The 21,792-nt window shown below is 42.4% G+C and overlaps 1 protein-coding gene across 1 annotated transcript in view; it reads left to right on the forward strand.

The window, feature by feature from the left end:
* Positions 1–21,792, forward strand: part of LOC119793894 (calcium-binding mitochondrial carrier protein Aralar1-like) — a 42,582-nt gene that overhangs the window by 16,993 nt on the left and 3,797 nt on the right. The window contains exons 6-14 of the mRNA XM_038301182.1: positions 6,475–6,621; positions 6,700–6,838; positions 7,720–7,813; positions 9,284–9,368; positions 13,628–13,709; positions 17,317–17,475; positions 18,363–18,415; positions 18,567–18,647; positions 21,461–21,601. Of these exons, the coding sequence (XP_038157110.1) occupies positions 6,475–6,621; positions 6,700–6,838; positions 7,720–7,813; positions 9,284–9,368; positions 13,628–13,709; positions 17,317–17,475; positions 18,363–18,415; positions 18,567–18,647; positions 21,461–21,601 (981 nt within the window). The remainder of the gene's footprint in view (positions 1–6,474; positions 6,622–6,699; positions 6,839–7,719; positions 7,814–9,283; positions 9,369–13,627; positions 13,710–17,316; positions 17,476–18,362; positions 18,416–18,566; positions 18,648–21,460; positions 21,602–21,792) is intronic.

Genomic DNA, 21,792 nt, shown 5'->3' on the forward strand with positions numbered 1-21,792 from the left:
CATGGACAACACACCCTAAATACCTTTGCAATCCTGGATGACGGTTCCGAGCGAACCATGTTGCTCCCGGCCGCTGCAAAAATCCTTGGTCTTACAGGCATTCCTGAAGATCTTCCATTACGCACTGTCCGTTACGATATCCAGATGTTACATGGACGTAATGTATCTTTCAGTGTCTCTGCAGCGACCAATCCTGGGTTGCAACACAAGATTGAGGGAGCCTTTACAGCTGACAGCCTCAACTTAGCCCATCATACATATCCTGTTGATCAGCTGCAGAGGAAGTATAAACACCTGCAAGGGATCCCAGTGCCGGCGTTGAAGCGAGTCGAACCACTGCTCCTTATTGGTTCAGACCAGCCACACCTGATTACTCCCATAGAACCGGTTCGGCTTGGCCCACCTGGCAGTCCAGCAGCTGTCCATACTCAGTTGGGGTGGACCCTTCAGGGACCAGGTCTTTTGATGGGGCGGCCAACCCAGCCTGTCCTAAGTTTATACACATCCTCCCAATCGGATGAGCTTTTCAAGCATGTAGAGCGACTCTGGAAGATGGATGCAGTGCCTTACACATCTGAAAAGGAAGTGACCAGGTCAAAGCAGGATCTTCAAGCTGTAGCTCTGCTCGAAGCTAAAACAGTTCGCATAATGGTGGATGGTGTGCTGAGGTATGCCACACCTCTCCTCCGACATGCACAGATGCCACAACTGAATGCACCAAAGGAATCTGTCATGGCTATGCTTCGAAGCACAGAGAGACGCCTATTAAAGGATCCCCATCGGGCTGATGCCTACAAAGTAGAAATGGAGAAGCTGATTCATTCTGGAGTAGTAAAGGAAGTAAAACCAAACACCTCATCCAAGGAGAGCTGGTACATTCCCCATCATCTCGTCAGTCATAATGGGAAGAATCGCCTGGTTTTCAACTGCTCTCATAAATACCTTGGACAGTCCCTGAATCAGTTTCTGCTGCCTGGCCCCACTCTTGGAGCCCCTCTACTCGGAGTCCTAGTTAGGTTCCGTGAATACCCAATAGCTGTGAGTGGCGATATCAAGGGTATGTTCCATCAAGTACTTCTCCTCCCAGAGGATCGCCCCCTGTTGAAGTTCCTTTGGCGGGATTTGAAGGTGGATGAACCACCTAAAACCTTAGAGTGGCAGGTCCTGCCCTTTGGGACAACCTCAAGCCCTGCTGTGCAACCTTCGCCCTACAGCGTCATGTGACAGAACATACACAGCCTGATGACCCCCTGAGATTCTCAATTGAGAAGTGTTTCTATGTAGACAACTGTCTACAGAGTGTTGGTTCACCTCAAGAGGCCAGAATCCTGGTAGACCGACTGAGAGAACTGCTAAAATCAGCCGGCTTCGAGTTACGTCAGTGGGCCTGCAATGATCCGAGTGTTGTGAGTCATTTGCCCCCTGAAGCGAGGTCTCAAAGCCTGGATCTGTGGCTGGCAGAAGACAAATCCAACTCTTCAGAGACAACACTTGGGCTCAGTTGGGACTGGAATACAGACTCCTTGGGCTATAAGCACAGACCTGTGTCCTATGAGACTCCAACTCTTCGAAACATCTATAGAGTTCTGGCGTCACAGTATGACCCTTTAGGCTATTTGCTACCTTTCACTACTCTGGCCAAGCTCCTCCTTAGGCAGTTGTGGGATAAGAAGCATGATTGGGATGACTCAAACCTTCCATCCTCACTCCTTCGAGCTTGGAACGACTGGGAGGAGGAGCTTAAGTTTCTGCCTCAGCTTACATTCCCACGTGCTTACGCTCCTGCTCAAACAAACTTAGAAAAGGACATCCGTGAAGTGCACATCTTCGCAGATGCATCTGAGAAAGCCTATGGTGCCGTAGCTTACATGAGGACTGAAGAGTCCAGCGGTCAGGTTCACCTCACCTTCATCCTAGCTCGTTCCCGTGTAGCTCCAAAACGCACCCTCTCTATCCCGCGCCTAGAGCTTTGTGGAGCCTTGGTGGCAGCACAGTTGAGCAGTATCCTGAGGAAAGAACTCACCTCAACTATTACAAGGATAATCCTGTGGTCAGATTCGACTACTGTCCTCAACTGGTTGAGCTCGCAGTCCTGTCACTATAAAATATTTGTAGGAGCCAGGATAGCTTAGATACAGGAGTTGACAGAAAACTGCACCTGGTGCTATGTAGACTCCGGAAGCAATCCAGCGGATGACCTGACAAGGGGGAAGGCCCTGGCAGAACTCAAAGTGCCAAACAGGTGGTCAGATGGACCCTCCTTTCTGCTCCTCAGTCCCGACACATGGCCAGAAAAGCCTAACTCTGAACCCTTTAATGAAGAATCAGAGCTCCGGAAGGCTGTCTTCTGTGGAACAGCAACCACCTCCGCACCTATCTGTCAGGGTGAAATGGAGTACAAGACATGGCAGGAGCTCTTGGATGCTTCTGTTAAGGAACTTCCAGGGCAAACGCTCTCAACTTCTCCACCTAGTGCTGAGGAATATCAGGCAGCAGAACAAGCCATTCTTAGGCGAGCTCAACAGGAGTCATTTCCAGAAGAATGTCGTTTACTTGCTGAAGCAAAATCTGTTTCATCCAGAAGTCGCTTACTCACCTTGGCACCTGAACTGGATACCTCAGTAGGCCTTATTAGAGTAGGAGGTCGATTACGACGTCTAGGAAGTCTTGATGAATCGACACTGCATCCTATTGTCCTGGATTCTACTCACCCCTTCACACGTCTTCTCATCCAGAAATATGACACTGACCTCCATCATCCAGGCCCTGAACGGGTCTTTGCAGAGCTGCGGAGATCTTACTGGATACTGCGTGGAAGAGAAGCGATACGCAAATACCAGCGTACCTGTCCGGAGTGCCAGCGGTGGAGGGCTCAACCCTCTATTCCGAGAATGGCTGATCTGCCGCCCGCTCGGCTTAGGTTATACAAGCCGGCCTTTTACTCCACTGGGGTGGACTGTTTTGGGCCCATGACTGTTAAAATAGGAAGACGGCTGGAGAAGCGCTGGGGTATCATTTTCAAGTGTCTGACAACAAGGGCAGTACACTTGGATCTCCTAAGCAGCCTGGATGCAGATGCTTTCCTTATGGCCCTGAGACGATTTATTGCCAGAAGAGGAAAGCCTGCAGAGCTATGGTCTGACTGTGGGACCAATTTTAAGGGAGGAGAACGAGAACTCAGAGAAGCCTTTGCCAATATGTCAGAAACGCTACAGGGGCAGCTAGCCTCCCAGAAGATTAAGTTTCAGTTCAACCCCCCTGCAGCCCCACATTTTGGCCGAGCGTGGGAGCGAGAGGTTCGTTCAGCGAAGGCAGCTCTCCGAAGCTGTGTGGGTTCCCAACCTCTTCAGGAGGAAGTACTCCTCACAGTTCTTCTGGAGGTGGAATCCATACTGAACTCAAAGCCCTTGGGCTATGTATCAACTGACGTGGCTGACCTTGACCCTGTGACCCCTAATAGTCTCCTTATGGGGCGGCCCGATGGATCCCTACCCCAGGTGGTCTACCCAGAGATAGAAAACCTCAGTCGAAGACGTTGGCGGCATTCACAGATTCTTGCTGATCACTTCTGGGCGAGGTTCATCAGAGAATACCTTCCTGGATTACAGACAAGACACAAATGGCAATCAAACCCTCCTGGACTTCTGCAGAATGCAATCGTTATGATTGTGGATCCCCAGCTGCCTCGTGCCTTATGGCCGATAGGTCATGTGGTCAAGATTCATCGTAGCGATGATGGACTCATCAGATCAGCGGACGTGAAAGTTAATGGACATGTCTACACTAAGCCAGTTGCTCGGTTGGTTGTTTTACCAGCTGTGCCAGCTGAAGGAAAGGACACTGAGAAGATCAGCCCGTCACCCCCCAAAACTTAGTAAAGCCTTTTATGTTTAGCAAATGTGTAACCACATTTGGGGGCGGCTGTATAAAAGGCTCTGACATTCCTGTATTTTATTTTGTAATATTGGTTTAGTTTACTCTAGGAAGTGACGTAAGCCTCAGTTTAGTGCTGCGCCACCGCTCAGGAAAGTAGTTTTAATATACTTTCAGTTTCAGTTTGCTCGACATGTGAGACCGCATTCTTGGTGAAGTTCTGATAAGTGATGCTCCGAGTGTTAAGTTGATGACAGAACGTAAGTTATCGCACCTAGCTTGCTGTTTGTTTATTCTAGATTCAGTTGTTATATGTGTAAGCTACGAGAGGACGGGTATTTGATATTGCGGGGGTCTGAGCGCTGGAAGTAAGTTGAATCAGCTTGGCCCTCATAGGTTTACTATACTTTGGCGCCATCATGTGGCTGAATAAAATCCCTGCATAATGGTGGCAGCTGACAGCGCATGCTCTTAATAATGCTGCAATAACTCAATGAAAATAAAACAGATACAACCGAAATGCAGTTAAATAGTGTTTAAGTACATTTTATGTTCAACTGAGTCGAAGGGCTGTTTGTGTTCGTGTTTTATCATAGAGGCTGCGCCTAATAATGTAACCTTTATGTGAATTGAATTACTTATATTTCGTGGATTTACATGCAAGTGGATGGTTAAGTTTATTCCTTATTGGATATTTAATTGAGTGTATTAGTTAAACCTCTGGTCTTGTAATATGTTAGCCTCATGGCAATTTATTTGTTATTACAGACTGCTGGCAACACTGAGCATCACGACAAATAAACCAGCTCACATCCAAAGTGGAGTTTGATCTCGTGTCCTCTTTCCTGTATCCTGACCGATACACCATCCGGTTGGCTACAAAATACCTGAGAACCTATCCTAATTAACATTAGCCTTTGTTTGCCATACAGATGTCCTGTAGTTTCCTGTAGTTTTTCACCAGGTTTGCACACACTGCAGGAGCGGACCTGCCCCACTCTTCCACACAGATCTTCCCTAGATCAGTCGGGTTTTTGGGCTGTCGCCGAGAAACACAGAGTTTGAGCTCCCTCCAAAGATTCTCTATTTGGTTTAGGTCTGGAGACTGGGTAGGCCACACCAAAACCTAGATATGCTTCTTACAGAGCCACTCCTTGGTTATCCTTGCTGTGTGCTTTGGGTCATTGTCATGTTGGAAGACCCAGCCTTGACCTATCTTTAATGCTCTAACTGAGGGAAGGAGGTTGTTCCCTAAAATCTGGCAATACACGGCCTTGGTCTTCCTCTCCTTATTACAGTGTAGGCGCCCTGTCTCAAGTATAGCAAAACAACCCCAAAACATGATGCTACCACCCCCATGCTTCACAGTAAGTGTTTTTAGGATGGTACTCATCATTCTTGTGGGTGGACTGCTGGAAGAAACTATGGAGGATGGAAGAACTGCGGTGAACTGGTGAAAGAAAAGTGACCTTAAACAGGTGCATCTAATTTAGAATAACAAATGGCGTGGAGGCGGACATTTTGAAGGCAGACTAACAGGTCTATGAGGGTCAGAATTGTAGATGATAGACAGGCTGCAGTTGATCGTGTAAATAAATAGTTAAAAAAATCCTACACTGTGATTTCTGTTTTTTTTTTTAGATTATGTCTCTGACAGTGGACATGCACCAACGATGACAATTTCAGACCCCTCCATGACTTCTAAGATGGAGGACTTGCAAATAGCAGGGTGTTCAAATACTTATTTTCCTCACTCTATAGGAGTACGTTATAGTTTGGGGTAAAAGTAGCTGCTTGGCAGAGGTCTGCACTCTCAGAGTGCTAGAATAAATAGAATAAAAGTGAACTAAATGAGTTTCAACTTACACCTTAATGTCTTAGAAGCGTTAAATGTATCTATAAAGAGCCGTAAGGTTGTTGGATGTGGATCTGAGCTGTGGGCTGAGGAAGCAGCTGGGTGGGCTTCTTCTCTACTTCCCTGTGGGATACCTCACAGCTCTCTATAGTTTGTTATAACTGACTCCACTGCACCAATGGTCCTCATTTGTACAGGATTTCAAACACTGATGTCATTATTGTCTCTTGTCAAGGCCAGGCATAGTCAGTAGGCAATGCAATACATCTAAATAATAGCCAGATAAAGTGTGTTTGTCTGGCTTTTATTCTGAGTTGCCACAATGTGTATTTAGCTAAAACTGCAGTACTGTTTGGTATTAGATCAAGCTTTGTCATCTGCTTTTAACAAAAGACAGAAGAAAAGCATCAGGAGGGCTCAGTTTCAGGACCAATCCAATAATTAGGCCAGCGTATCAAAGACGGCGCTCCACACTCCTCTGGTTGTAGGTGATGAGCTCTGACAGCAGGGTTTGGCTCCCCCTGTATCCTCTCCTGATTGCCTGGTTGTCACATTGAATCATGTCTTTTGGAACACACACCTGCCGGCCACCTAGCAGCCGCTCTCAGATCAGGCTTCTCTGGATGTGGGCTTTATAAGTCTCTGCACAGACTACGGTGATTAGCTTTATTCCGCCGGATATTTGTCTTGATTTGATGCATATTGCTCTTTTGTCCTTTGCCCTTTTCGTCCGTCTGCTGTTCCAGGAGCTGCAGCTGGAGCACGCTCGCCAGGCGTTTGCACAGAAAGACAAGAAGAAAAGCGGCACCATCACTGCCTTGGACTTCAGCGACATCATGTCCACCATCAGGCACCACATGCTGACTCCTTTCGTAGAGGGAAACTTGGTTTCAGTGAGTCGTAGACCGCTTTAGCAATGCTGCTTCAAAATACGACCCCTGCTCTGCTGACAGCGTTGACTGTTCCTTCAGGCTGCAGGAGGCAGTACCTCCCACATGGTGAGCTTCTCCTACTTCACCGCCTTCAACGCCCTCCTCAACAACATGGAGCTGATTCGCAAGATTTACAGCACCCTCGTCGGCTCACACAAGGAAACGCTCGTCACTAAAGGTACTTATGATCGCCCCCTTAAATGAATCTCCTGAATTTAACGTGCTGTCAAATTTGGCTGTTCGACCCTATTTTCAACTTTCTCGACAGAGTGGTGTGAGTGAGCACACAGGGAACATTAAGTGTAGCACTAAATTACTCAGGTAAATGAATGTTTTTAATGTGGTAAACCTGATGACCCCTCCTCTACATGAGTAGCTGATCCTGCCCGTCACATCTGCTCCCAACTGTGTTGTCCATTTAGATCTGAACATCAGACTTCTCTCTCTTTCTCTCCATAGTTTTTTCCCCCTCCATTTAGAGAAAACTTTAGGCAAATAGTATTTGCAAATAATATCCTCCGGGTCTAGATAAACACTCTTTATTTTTCCGTCACAAAAAATATGTCCACACAGTCCTCCACATCAAGTCGGCTTGCAGGTTAGATCCGTGAATCTGATTGAAAGGTTTTTTCTAAGGAGAAATAAATAACTAACTCTTTTCCTTTCCTCAACAACTACCATTAGGTTTTCCTTTTAGAAGACCACCCGATGGCCACTTTGTTACCTGGCAGGCAGCAGCAAAGAACTAAATTTGAAGCTCAAATAATAGAGTGATGCTAAGAGAGTGGATGTTCACGTGGCGAGTACTTTGGTAGAAGGAACTTAAGCACATAGAAAAGTAGTTTAATGGTTCATTCTTTCCAAATACAGATATATACATTCTTTTTTAGCTGTAAATATCAACACTAAGGCAATAACCTAAGCATACAAGAACCAGTATTTGCAAATACTATTGTAGTTAAAGCCTACTGTAGAAAACACCTCTTTTATTTCGACCTCTCCTCTAGTTTGGCTTTGTTCGTATGACTTTCTTTTTTCTCCCCTTTTTTTAAACCTCAGAGGAGTTTGTTCACGCTGCAAATAAGTTTGGTCAAATCACTCCGATGGAAATAGACATCCTGTTCCAGCTGGTCGGCCTCCACTCCCACTCTGGGTAAGATGCTCCAGCCTTGAAACAGTGTTGCAAGAGTGAAAAACTGAGATTAATTTGTGATCCATACGTGCACATCGGTTTTAAAACAAAATAGCCCATATTGATAGTGAACATGTAAAGAAAATAAACTAGAAATGCAAGAAACCACCTTAAATCTGTCATTAACAGGTGGTTTGTTAATATATGCTGACCTGTGAAACAGTTTCCCTTCACCAAGGCATCTCACAAAGTAAATCATGATGGATTTAAACCACTGATACATTCCTGTTATTGAACCTGCCTCTAAATGTTCCAGTAAATGCAGGGATTAGGGATATAACTGTGTTTTCCAGAAGTAGAAAGATAATAATCTGAGCACAAACCAGCTTTAGTCAGACTCTGCTTACAAGACGCCTGACTGATCATAAAAAAAAAAAGGGGGGTTCTAATGAAACCATCAGAAAAAAAATGAATTTACCAATACAGATTATTTGTGATGAAGATAGGACATTTTCTAAATCACAATGGTGAGATTATCATGGTGATGGTTTTCCTGTAAAGTCACTTTACTAAGATGCCAAGCAGAATAAATAAGTGTTTTGTTGTATTTTCTCTTCCCCAAGCTATCTTAAGTAAAGTAGCACAGTAAAGCGTTAAGTGACATTCGGTCACCTAGCAAAAAGAAAATAAACGAAATCCTTCAATTACTCCTAAGAAGCAATGAGACTCTTGGGAAATATTTTCTAGCTTGAAATATAAACGTTAATCATCATTTACTCTAAAACAAAATTTATTATGCTATGATATAAACTACTGCAGGCTATCCATCCATAGCCAGTTAGCCTTCTGATATCACGTTTTGATTTAAATCACATTGATAAAGAGCAGAATAGAATAAAGCTATAACACCCTCTGCATCATACTCATTTGGAAACCACTGCTTTAAGCAGGTGTTTTTGTAAATGCTTCTTTCCTGTTTTTTAGATCTAGAAATATTAGATGCAATTACATCCGGTTTGATCTTTGGTATGATGGCACATGAAATGGGAGATTTTTATTATTATTTTTATGTGGAGTAAATTCAAACTGATTTATTTTTTATTTTTTATTTCAGTGGAGTAAATGTGTCTTGTTTACTTGCCATAAAGAAGAAGTTGACGCCCATTTTAGCTTAGTTACAGTGGCTCCACTCGCTTATTTTTACAAGACAAACATAAAACATGGATGCAGACTTTATAATGCGTCAGGCCAGCGGGGAACATTTCTGTCTCAAATATTTGGCAGCAACACACCTTCATTTATCCGCCGGCCCTCCGGCATTCATCCAGCGTTGTTTGTGTGTTGTTTATGTCAGTCTGAATTAAGGATGCAATAACTTCAAGTTATTTGGTAGTAAAAACAACTGGAAAATATTACAACACTGGTTGCCGCGCCTCAGTGGAGATGTAGGTTTTTTTTTCTTGGCCTAACTCCCGAACCCCTTCCTTTCAGGCGGTTGAACAACACAGACATCGAGAGAGTTGCCCCGCTGGAGGAAGGAGCCATGCCATACCACCTAGCTGAGACTCAGAGACAGGTATCCTGAGTGACTTCTCTAATATTCCTCGCATCCTCCTCCTGCCTTTCATCAAAGCCTTTTCCTCTTCTCCATCTCCGCTTCCCTCTCAGAAAAGGGAGCAAAGAAAGGCAGCATGTACAGGCTCTGAATTAGCAGAGAGCCCGTGTTTTTCTTCCCTTGTGAAGTGCATTTCTTAAACTCCCAGATAAAAGTACACCAATTATAGTCACAGAAGAGGAATGGATTGTTGCGTTGCAGCTCTCCATGAAAGGCTCTTCCTATTTTATTCAGTGCGGCTGCACATACGCATCAGCTGCAATCACACATCTGAGGCGCTAATAAGAGGCTTTTATCACCATGGGGCTTGAGAAGTTTTAGAAGCCTTTAGCGAAGTCTGCTAATGGCAAGAGGGGAGTGGGAGGCGAGGACGATGTGGGAGAACAAAATAGTTCCTGCCTCCACCGGATAACATGACTGTGTCAGAGCTTTCAGGCCACTCGTGCTCTTGAGACTCTTGCTCAGAGGTCTGGAATTTGACTCCTTCTCTTTTAGACGGGGGTGAGGGGGGGTAATTCTTAAGCCTGCTCTTCAGTGGAAGTAGACTAATTGTTTAAAGCCTTTGATCAAGACCTCGATCTTGTTAGCATGAGGCCTTCTGTGGAAGCATCTGGGAGGAGGAAAAGAGCGATCTGCTTCGCTCCCTTAGCGTCTAGTTTGGGGAGGAAGTCACAAGCCACCCCCCCAAAAAAAAATCTATGCACACTCATGTTTTAACTTTTCCTATGGCTGTGTTATACAGTGTTGTTAGACCACAAATTGATTTAATCAAGATTTGATGCAAAATAGACCAAAACAAAGCAATATCAATATGATGTAGAACCAACTTTTACCGCAGTTGCAGCAAAGCCTTTGCTTCCTGTGTCTATCTTTGCATATCTTATCCATGCTTCTTAGGAATTAGCAGATGTTTTGGTTCGCCCTCCACCCTAGTCTTCTTATCCTCCGACATTTTTTCTTCGCGGACTTTCTTATGTTTTAACTTCATCCAACATAATTTTTAAATTGGACCAGCTTTCTTATTCCTGCGGAATATCATCTTCAGAGTGTTATGTTACTATGATGTTGTTTAACAGTATGGAGGGGTCCTTAGGGTGATTTGTAGTGTTAATTGGCCGCTTCTGAGTGACGTACGTAGCTCCTCAGTATACGGGTTGTAAAAGAAGAGACATGCCTAAAATGTGCAGGACAGCGGACCTTGATGGCCAGAATTGGCTCACTTCTTGTGCAGATTTCTCTAGATGTTCACCCCTGACCTCTCTACTCTGCTACTCAGTCTTCATCAAAAACTACACCCTATTCTTTATTTATTTATTTATACTTTCATATTTACATTTTTCCTTTGCTGGCTGCAAAAAAAAACACTTCCTTTTCAGCGTCAATAAATTTTATTTTGAACAATTTGTTCTCTGTTGTTCTCTAACAAACATATAACGCTTTAACAGAGCAGCTGGGTTTATAGTGAGATCAAATCACACACAGGTGGTCTGTATTTACTAACTGTGTGTCTCCTGAAGACATTTTTTTTTATGGGTTTGAGAGTAAAGGGGATGAACACAAATGCACACCACACTTTTGGTGTATATATTAAAAACAAGTGAAAACCAAAAAAAGTGTTTTTTAATATGAACACTGTAGCTCAATGCCTAGGGCGGCATGGAGGCTATTAGCTCTTAAAAACAAATTTAAGAGTTACGTTCAGCTCCATCCCAAACTAATTTTCCCTAACGTTTTCATAAATAAAATGTCATGTCCCTGCGTGTGACATGTTGCACTCTGTATGAGCAGTACAGGTGCTGGTCATAAAATTAGAATATCATGAAAAAGTAGATTGATTTCAGTAATTCCATTTAAAAAGTGAAACTTGTATATTATATTCATACATTACATACAAACTCATATATTTCAGATGTTTATTTTGTTTAATTTTGATGATTACAAATGACAACAAATGAAAATCTCAAATTCATCATATCAGAAAATTAGAATATTACTGAAGACCAATAAAAACAAAGGATTTATAGAAATGTTGGCCAACTGAAAAGTATGAACATGAAAAGTATGAGCATGTACAGCACTCAGTATTTAGTTGGGCCTCCTTTGGCCTGTATTACTGCAGCAATGCGGCGTGGCATGGAGTCGATCAGTCTGTGGCACTGCTCAGGTGTTATGATAGCCCAGGTTGCTCTAATAGTGGCTTTTAGCTCTTCTGAATTGTTGGGTCTGGTGTATTGCATCTTCTTCTTCACAATACCCCATAGATTTTCTATGGGGTTAAGGTCAGGAGAGTTTGCTGGCCAATTAAGAACAGGGATACCATGGTCCTTCAACCAGGTACTGGTAGCTTTGGCACTGTGTGCAGGTGCCAAGTCCTGTTGGAAAATGAAATCTGCATCTCCAAAAAGTTGGTCAGCTGCAGGAAGCATGAAGTGCTCTAAAACTTCCTGGTATGTGGCTGCGTTGACCCTGGACCTCAGAAAACACCATGGACCAACACCAGCAGATGACATGGCACCCCAAACCATCACTGACTGTGGAAACTTTACACTGGACTTCAAGCAACGTGGATGAAGTGCCTCTCTTCTTTTCCTCCAGACTCTGGGACCTTGATTTCCAAAGGAAATGCAAAATTTACTTTCATCAGAGAACATGACTTTGGACCACTCACCAGCAGTCCAGTCCTGTTTCTCTTTAGCCCAGGCAAGACGCTTCTGACGCTGTCTGTGGTTCAAGAGTGGCTTGACACAAGGAATGCGACAGCAGAAACCCATGTCTTTCATACGTCTGTGTGTGGTGGTTCTTGAAGCACTCACTCCAGCTGCAGTCCACTCTTTGTGAATCTCCCCCACATTTTTGAATGGGTTTTGTTTCACAATCCTCTCCAGGGTGCGGTTATCTCTCTTGCTTGTACACTTTTTTCGACCACATCTTTTCCTTCCCTTCGCCTCTCTATTAATGTGCTTGGACACTGAGCTCTGTGAACAGCCAGCCTCTTTAGCGATGACCTTTTGTGTCTTGCCCTCCTTGTGCAAGGTGTCAATGGTCGTCTTTTGGACAACTGTCAAGTCAGCAGTCTTCCCCATGATTGTGTAGCCTATAGAACTAGACTGAAAGACCATTTAAAGGCTTTTGCAGGTGGTTTGAGTTAATTAGCTGATTAGAGTGTGGCACCAGGGGCCATCAATTTTGAACCTTTTCACAATATTCTAATTTTCTGATATGATGAATTTGAGATTTTCATTTGTTGTCATTTGTAATCATCAAAATTAAACAAAATAAACATCTGAAATATATGAGTTTGTATGTAATGTATGAATATAATATACAAGTTTCACTTTTTAAATGGAATTACTGAAATCAATCTACTTTTTCATGATATTCTAATTTTATGACCAGCACCTGTATAATAAACTTGTGGTAGTGAAGCCAGTAGTGAATTTAGCTAATTCACTTATTTATCTCAAGTACAAAATATTAATGAAGAATCATGAAGTTTTATTTTATTTGTCTTAATGTGAAGGGACGCCTGCTTAGATGGCAATCTATATATTTTGTAAACATGCTTCAGTATAAGTATAGAGCACCCTTTATTCTGTTCTTTATATATGATAGGTGTTAGAATAAAAAAAGGTGGTTTTATGCAGACCGATGAGCACAGGGGGCGTAGATGTATTCTGTGCTAAACTATGTTAGTCGATCACATCAAATCCCCAAAACGCAATAAAGCTGGTGAACTTGAAGTGACGAAATGCAGTGAAGTTCATGGAGTCTGGATGTTCCTGTAAGGAACTGTGATTATGTAGATTCCTATCTGAACGTGTGGAAGGGTAGTTTGGCTAATCTGTTTCCCTGCATCCCGGTGGAAACAAAACATCAAACACCAGGGCAGAGATGCTGCAGATAGGAAGGAAATTATACGTTTAAAATGAAAACCAAATGTTTAGATCACAGCCTCCTAGATGGAGCATGTGTGGAAAACTGGGGCTACAGGTTCACACAGCCTCCCCAGAGCTAATCTTCCTCTGACATTTAATACCGGCTGCTGGTGAATCAGACTGTATATGAAATATCTGCATTCCATCTCCATAACATTTTCCTTTCCACCATGTATCTGTTTCACTGTGGCTTGATATCCAGCAGATTCATGATTAGTGCTGTGATCCAGCCTCCATCTTTCTCCAGATCCATTTGACCACCGGTGTCTTTTTCCTCCCATACAGCATGCTCACGAAACATCGCGGCCCGTCTGGCTCCAGGCTGCAGAATCTGCCTACAGGTTTAGCCTGGGCTCAATCGCTGGAGGTGAGTGACATGTCTGCGGCGGAGGCCCCCAGCCCGCCCGAGGTGTAACCTTAGCCGGCCTGACTGCTGCAACTGAAGCCCTGGGGCCGACCATTGTGTTTCTGGGGAGAGGGGCTGGGATGTGAGGCTCCAGCATTGTGCTGCCGTGCCACCGGTGGCTCCAGGCTGTCTTTGGAGACGGAGCTTTGGAATGACACAAATCTTCCGGAACCGCACTCCCTGGAATCTCCCTCTCTAATTACACTGGTGGGACCAGAAACAAGGAACCACTGACATAACCGCCCCACAGACAGAAGCTCACTCTGACTCTGTGGGGATAGAAGACAGCGCAGCCGTCACTCAGCAGCGGCCGATTAAGACGGGGTTTGAGCGAGATGTCTGTCGCAAGACTTTACAGTGAAACTGTAATACTTCTGTTGCAGTGAGGTTTTGTTTTATCACCCTTTAGGGTTTTAGCATTTTTAAGAAGAGTCAGGACACCAACAACTGATGTCAGACAAGATGCAGTTAGGAGCAACGATTTAGTGCAGCTCACCTCAGCTTCACTTACATAAAGCAGTAATGTCATATTATTTGTACTCCTTAAAGATGCATTTGAACTTTTTACATTTCAAGCTGGAAGGATGATAAAACTGATAATTTAATGAATAATTAACATGCCAGTTTTTATTTTTGTTCAATTTTACAATCTCTTTAGTTCTATCCAGATAACCCTTAAACATAACATTTTATTTTTGTTTATGTCTTTGAACAACAATACAAAATTTACACTGAGATGTTAAGACGTGTTAGTAGAGCCTTTAAATTATAAGATAATTTAAATTGGCAACCAAGGCTGACCGTAGTGGCGAAGAGTACAAAAAAAAAATAATTATGTCCAAACTAAAAGATTATATGAATAATTAAGGGATTTTTAAACACAAAACACCCTGTGGTTCTAAGCCAAGGAGTAAAAGTGAGTTTTTAAATGAGAGCTAAAAACATCCTTAGAAGGTGGGAATGGATCAATTTATCTGAAAAACTGGAATATCTTTTATTAAAGCATTCTAATTTATCTCAAGCCTGAAAAAATACTGATACTTTTAATGTATATATAGATATATTTGCTTTGTCCTTAATTGGCACAGCTGCTCTGTTTGTTGTCATTTCTGAAGTATGCTATGTTCTTTTATTATAAACAGTCACATTGCCACTCTTATATTCATTTTTATGTACTTATGACATTTTTATTGACACTATAAAAACAACTAAATGTAAAAAAAAAAAATGTAATTAATCATCTGTAGTCGAAGGATCCTGATCTGAAGTGGAAAATCGTTTCCGATTTGATAGCTGTCACCTTTCGAGTTTGAAACATTTGATCTGTTAAAGCAAACAATCTTAAAATTTAGTCTTCCAAATTTTTTCCAATAAAGAAGTTTGTTCCTACTGGGGAAAAAGATGGGCATCTCTGAACAGAAAATGTAAAAGAAGCGTCAATTTTTGCAAAAGAAAAAGTCTTTATGTCGATAAAAAAAAAAAAATTTCAGTACCAGACTGATACAAAACTTTGATATTAACCTTATTAGTTCAACCTAATCTAATTATCTAATATATATATATATATATATATATATATATATATATATATATATATATATATATATATATATATATATATATATATATAGTATATATATATATATATATATATAATATCATATATATATATATATATATATAATATCATATATATATATATATATATATATATATATATATATATATATATATATATATATATATATATATATATATATATATATATATATATATATATATGATATTTTAACAAACTGCATTTAGTGCATCCACTTTGGGGAGCAGTGGGCTTCCACTGTGCAGCCCTCGGGGAGCAAACAAGGCTTAAGGGTCTTGCTCAGAGAACCAAAGTGGCAGTCTGCAGTAAAAGAAGCGTCAATTTTTGCAAAAGAAAAAGTCTTTATGTCGATAAAAAAAAAAAAATTTCAGTACCAGACTGATACAAAACTTTGATATTAACCTTATTAGTTCAACCTAATGTAATTATCTAATATATATATATATATATATATATATATATATATATATATATATATATATATATATATATATATATATATATATATATATATATATATGATATTTTAACAAACTGCATTTAGTGCATCCACTTTGGGGAGCAAACAAGGCTTAAGGGTCTTTCTCAGAGAACCAAAGTGGCAGTCTGCAGGAGACCCAGAGTGGTAGTCTGTGGTATTGGTTTTCAAACTCACAACCGCAAGATTCCAAGCCCTATGGCCTAACCACTAGGCAGACACAAAATTACAAATAAACTAAAAATAAACCTAAACAAAGGGCAGAACCCTGATAGAAACCATTTAGGGGTCACCTACTTCCTGATTGACCCTTTAGGGGTCACCTACTTCCTGGGGTCACCTACAACTTCCTCCCATTCTTCACCTCAGCACCACTGGTGCAGCATGATGCTGAGGTATGAAAATCTCACCATGACAACTTTAAACATTCTCCTCATTTCAGCGCTTTCTTTAGCCATGTCTGAGACGGAAACCTTTTTTTCCACGTGGGCAGCTGCAAAATACAGTAGCTGATATTTTGATTGAAGCATCTCCGGGTTAATAGAAGGCCCCCTCTCTGGTGGTTCCTGAATTGCTCTTGAGCAACAAAATAAGCTTCCTTTTACTGAAGGATGATAGATTGAGTCAGATTGTTGAAACTTGGAGACAGCTGGGTGTTCTAGCAGGACAGGGTTGAGTTTGTACCACAAAACAAACCATTTCAAACAAGAAAACATTGATGCTAAAATCTAGGAACAACGAATTACTCCGGTTTTCTCTTCAGACTGAACGTCCGGTTTACGTTCCGGCTTTGAATAAGTTCAAGGCTACACTAAAAACACTCATGGCTGTGCACTTGATTTATTGTGGATATTTGTATCAATGGGATGTATTTATTTTTCTGCCCTTATGGTCTCCATTGGAAGAGAGACCATGGATGTTAATGGAACCAGCCTTCTTGGATAATATCATAAAATGTTCATAAGCCCTCCCTATCTGCCAAGAGCATTGGACAAACAGCCATCCAGAATAATAGGAGAAGCTTGTTGATGCACATGGCTGAATTGCAGCCTGCTTAAGGACATTTGTTTAAATGTTAGTTGGGACATAAGGAGATATTTGAGTCTGTATTCATGTATCAAAAACATCAAATTTGTTGAATTTATAAACATCAGAAGTTTTTCCTCATATGACAAGTCAAAATGTGTTTCCAGAGCTGTAACTTTACATTTAATGGTGCACCAACATAAATAAGCATGTGAGGATGGTTGGCATGAGAACTAATGCCCAGATAATAAAATCCTGGGACTTTTCTGAATAGAAATCCAACTTTAAGAGCTTACTACTGTTGCATCAGCGCCAGAGTTTAAGAAGAAAGGTTTTGACTAGTTTCACCTCTTAAGAAGTGTCTCATTATGTTGGTTTCTCTAAATTGATTTCATGTAGATTTCCACATTTCTGTAAGCCAAAAAAAAAAGTTTGAATGAGTGTTGGTTTGTTTTGCTCTGCAGCCACTGGAGCCACTGCCGTCTACCCCATTGACCTGGTGAAGACTCGGATGCAGAACCAGCGCTCCACGGGCTCCTTCGTGGGAGAGCTGATGTACAAGAACAGTTTCGACTGTGCAAAGAAAGTCCTGCGTTACGAGGGCTTCTTTGGGTTTTACAGAGGTGATTACATTTCCACAGGTTTTTACAACAACCGCGCTTGCTTGCTGTGCAAATCAGCCCACATGAGGGGGAAGAGTCAGGGTGCTAACACCAGGAGCACGGTTTTCTAATTGGTAGCAGAATCCTTTGCCCTCTGTGTTCAGGAACAGCCAGGGGTTTTTCATTATCTCTGTACCTGGGAGAGATTCCTGAGGGAAAATGACCGGCGGTATTAATGTACTGTCTGATCTGCCTCTGTTGGAGTGCTGATAATAGCGCTGAAGGCTTCTGATATCCATGCCTTTCACCCCTACTCATGAGGGAAGTCAAGACTGCCATCTACAGCTGCCTCCATGCTTGCAGCGTCTTATTTCTCCCTCCTCTTGTTTGTGATAAGAGGCCAATCGACTCAGAGACAGACACGCTCGGCTGTGTTCTGGCCGCATACCAGCAGCGGTCAGTCAGCAGCTCCTTCAGAACTTTATCTGCTTTGATGAAGGACGGGAGCTGAAACAGTATGACGGTTATCGGCACTGTAGCACCCAAACTCCCCCCCCCCCCCCCCCCCCCCCCCCCCCCCACCCCCTTAATCTTGTCCATGGCCACACAGCTCTCTCTGTTCCCCACCAAGAGCTGGATCAAGCCAATCCCATGTTCAGGGGCAATCATTTCTTTTTGGACCTTTGTCCAATTTCAATGGGACCTTTGTATCTCCCATGCATCAGCCACCATCTGTAAATATTTACAGGTTTGTTTTAGGCTCCCAAGAATCCCTGCTGCTTGTATTGTTCCAGCTGTCAGAGGATGTAGTCATGCAGCCGACATAAAGAGGGCCGTTCATCTCCAGGGAAACTTTTTTTTTCTCTCTGTAAGACGTTTAGATTCCATCTATGAATAATATTTTGCAGGACTCCTCCCGCAGCTCATCGGCGTCGCTCCAGAGAAAGCTATCAAGCTCACGGTAAGTCATTCCGACACAGAGCTAAAAAAAAAAAAGCTGTGGTGAATGAATCTCTGAGCAAAGCAACCTAAGCAATCTTGCTTTATAGATTGTCTCTCATTTGGCTCATTTTTGTCTTGAATATCTTCCTTTTTATATATATTCTTTTCAGATGAATGATTTTGTCAGAGACAAGTTCACCACGGAAGATAATACCATCCCTCTGTTTGCAGAGATTCTGGCTGGTGGAACTGTGAGTATAGAATTATGGCTCAAAGACATTCTGTTATGTTTAATTCATGTATTTAGCATGAACTCCCTTCACAGTACCTCTGCTTAAATGATTGTCTATTTAAGTGTTGGTACATTTTAAAAATGAACCTTTAACCAGATCTTTATTCTGTAAAGTTCAAAAGCAAACAAAAAGCTTCTTTTCTGCGTAAGTGTTCGCAACTTTATACACCTGTAAATTACGTCCCCCTAATTTAGTCTTGAAGATAATGCAGTGCAGTCAAGTTTAGTTCATAATTTAATGCTAGCTGGTAAGAAAAAACTCAACAAAGAAAGTTCAGCAGATTGCATTGAGACTTTAGCTTTGCAACATCCCTCCTCTTGAGCAAGCATGTGGTGACAGTGGAAGGAAACCAGTCTCCTATAACAGAAATAAAGATCCAGCAGAACCAGGCTTGGTTTGTTAAATAAAAAAACAGAGAGGCAGTGGGGTAGGAATACTCTCTTTTTTTCCAAAAGCCATACCGATTGGGTTGAGTTAAAAACACTAAAAGGCCACTTTATCTCTCTCTCTTTGCTAGCAGTCTGCTTTTGGGTAAACGTGACTGTATGATTGTAAAAATAGAAATTCAAATAAATTAGATTAGATTCAAAGTGTAAATAAAATATGTATTTAAACGTCCTGAAGTTGGTGAAAATCTGACAAAATCATAAGGGCTGCACACTGTCTGCTCTGTTGCATAGAACAAAACAGTAGTATTGTACTTCGTCAATGACTGCAATGTTTCTGTCAGTGATTATCCAGGAAAAAGAAGAAACTGAACACAGCAGCTAAGAGCACAGATTTACCTCAGCGTCGCGGCCTACATCTGTATTACACTGTTCTGGAAGTTTATGGGTCGAGACACACATTCCCTGCAGAATCTGGGACCCAGAACCCTCTTCTGGCCTTTCCATGCTAGCCATACTTGAATTAAATCACTCCCAAAAAACTGACGAATAACAGTTTTTATAAATCGATCATAATTTCCTGATCTCAGTTTTTAGATTGTAAATATCTGTTTCCCAACCTATATTTACACATCGATCTCAGTTAGAGTAAGCTAGTTCTGACTTCTCTGCAAACTTTCTGTAGGTATCAACAAGGTTTGGAAGAATTGTACTATTTAAATCGGTTGGTTTCTTGGCTTATTCTTTAACAGGGTTGAGGCCAACTTTCAGGTCATTATCCTGTAATAACATTCAGATGTGTTTAAGTCTCAGTTGTTAATTTGAGTAATTTTAGTCTCTTATTCGTTTTGGTATCAAATCTGTGGAGTGAACTTTTTCAACTCTGAGAAACTGAGCCACATCATGATGGTACCACCAATGTGCTCAGTAATGGCTTTAAAAGCCTCAGCTTAACTCTTTAATATGTAAAATATTTTTCATTATTGTAATTATTGTACTCATCCAATAACACCAAAATATGTCTATAAAATCATCTGAACAGACATGAAAGGAAATGATCAAAAGAAGTTTTATGTTTGAGGAAGAGCCAATAATTCATCGTTATTTAGATCTTTGTTCATGTTGATGAGAAATTTATGTTTTTAGTGTTTTCTTTTTCAATCAGACTACAGTAATCAGCCCGTTCTGTCGTGTAATTACTCAGTAACGCTGCGTTATGGTGATCCTTGGAGTATATTTCCATAAGCAGCACTAACGTTATAGTTGTAGATGCAGCCTCGTCACATATTCTGAGAGCAGCGTTGGATTAAAGACGTAATTCCTTCACACGGTGTAGATATGAGAGGTTGGGAGAATGAAGGCCTGCAGGTTGGACTCAGAGAAGCGGGGTCTTTGAGGTTGTGACCCCTGTCAGAGTGTAATTGGAGGAAGAGGCCCTGGAGGGCTCTGGATGAAGCAGGGTCTAGCTCATCGTGATTGAGTTTGACAACAGGGTCCAAACCCGTGTTAGGTCTTGGAGCAGGTCTAGGCGCAGGGTGTTTCAGCTCTCATTTGGTGCAAACCAGAGGTTTGGGCTTAATTGGTTCGGGTGGGGGGGCGGGGGGTTCCTGTTAATTGTCCCACACACACATGCATGAAAGTTTAAATTCAGTTTAATCTGATAACTCGCTGAATTATCACGGCAGAAGATGAAAGACAGGAGATGAGAGCATCAAACTTCAGAGCAGCGGATATTCCCCCCTCCGCTTTGAAAACGAGCTTTTTTTAGCCCTCTGCTCGGATGTTTACAGATAAGACCCCTGCCCTGAATGTCAGCAGCAGCCATCCTGGGGCCTGATTAGATTTGGGGAGGGTGATAAATGCGCCAGAGTCAGAGGGTGCCATGCCTTCAGGACACTGCTTTCCTGGACTGTCCCGGTGATTCAGCGCTCTCCCCTGGGAATAGAGGTTGAATTGGGGAAGTGTGCGGGGCGAGGCCAGGCCGGGCCGCTCACCCTGCCGCAGGAGGCGCCTGGAGGAAAGGCGGCGAGGGCAGAGGGCCGGTGCCAGGGTCAGAGCCTCCCAACCATGAGCCGGTGGCTTCTCCTGCTCCGTGCTCCTGTGACCCCAGTTGTTTCTCCATCAATGCCGGCTTTTTCCTCCTCCCGTCAAGGCCGTTCAGAAAACATCAGATCCAAGGGTGAAAATAAAGCAACCTTTGTGCTTAAGTTTACAGAAAAGATTTAAAAGTCCCTGTAAGGGGGTAAAAATGCTTACACACCATCACCGTTTTCACCCAGAGTTCACCCCTGAGGGGACAAACGCACTGAGAAAACCACAACGTCTGCATGTAAACAGCTCAACATCATTGGATGGTTCTCTTCCTATGTGTGCTGCAATCCTTAGGCTGGAGCTTCCCAGGTGATTTTCACCAACCCTCTTGAGATTGTAAAGATCAGACTACAGGTGGCTGGAGAGATCACCACAGGCCCCAGGGTCAGCGCTCTGAACGTTGTGAGGGACCTCGGCTTCCTCGGCCTCTACAAGGTGAGTCAGGAACACCATATCTGCAGGATCCAAAGTGCAGCCGGAGCCATGAGGCACCTTAACGACATTCTCTCTGAGTCGACCTAAATGTCTAAATATTTCAGGCAAACTTTGGCTCATATTTGATCTCTCAATCAGATAGATTATTTAGATTTTGTTTTATTTGGCAGACATTATCCATGTTTCAAAGC

The sequence above is a fragment of the Cyprinodon tularosa genome, unplaced genomic scaffold, assembly GCF_016077235.1.
Source record: "Cyprinodon tularosa strain WSP-4 unplaced genomic scaffold, ASM1607723v1 ctg463, whole genome shotgun sequence".
Classification (NCBI taxonomy): Eukaryota; Metazoa; Chordata; class Actinopteri; order Cyprinodontiformes; family Cyprinodontidae; genus Cyprinodon; species Cyprinodon tularosa.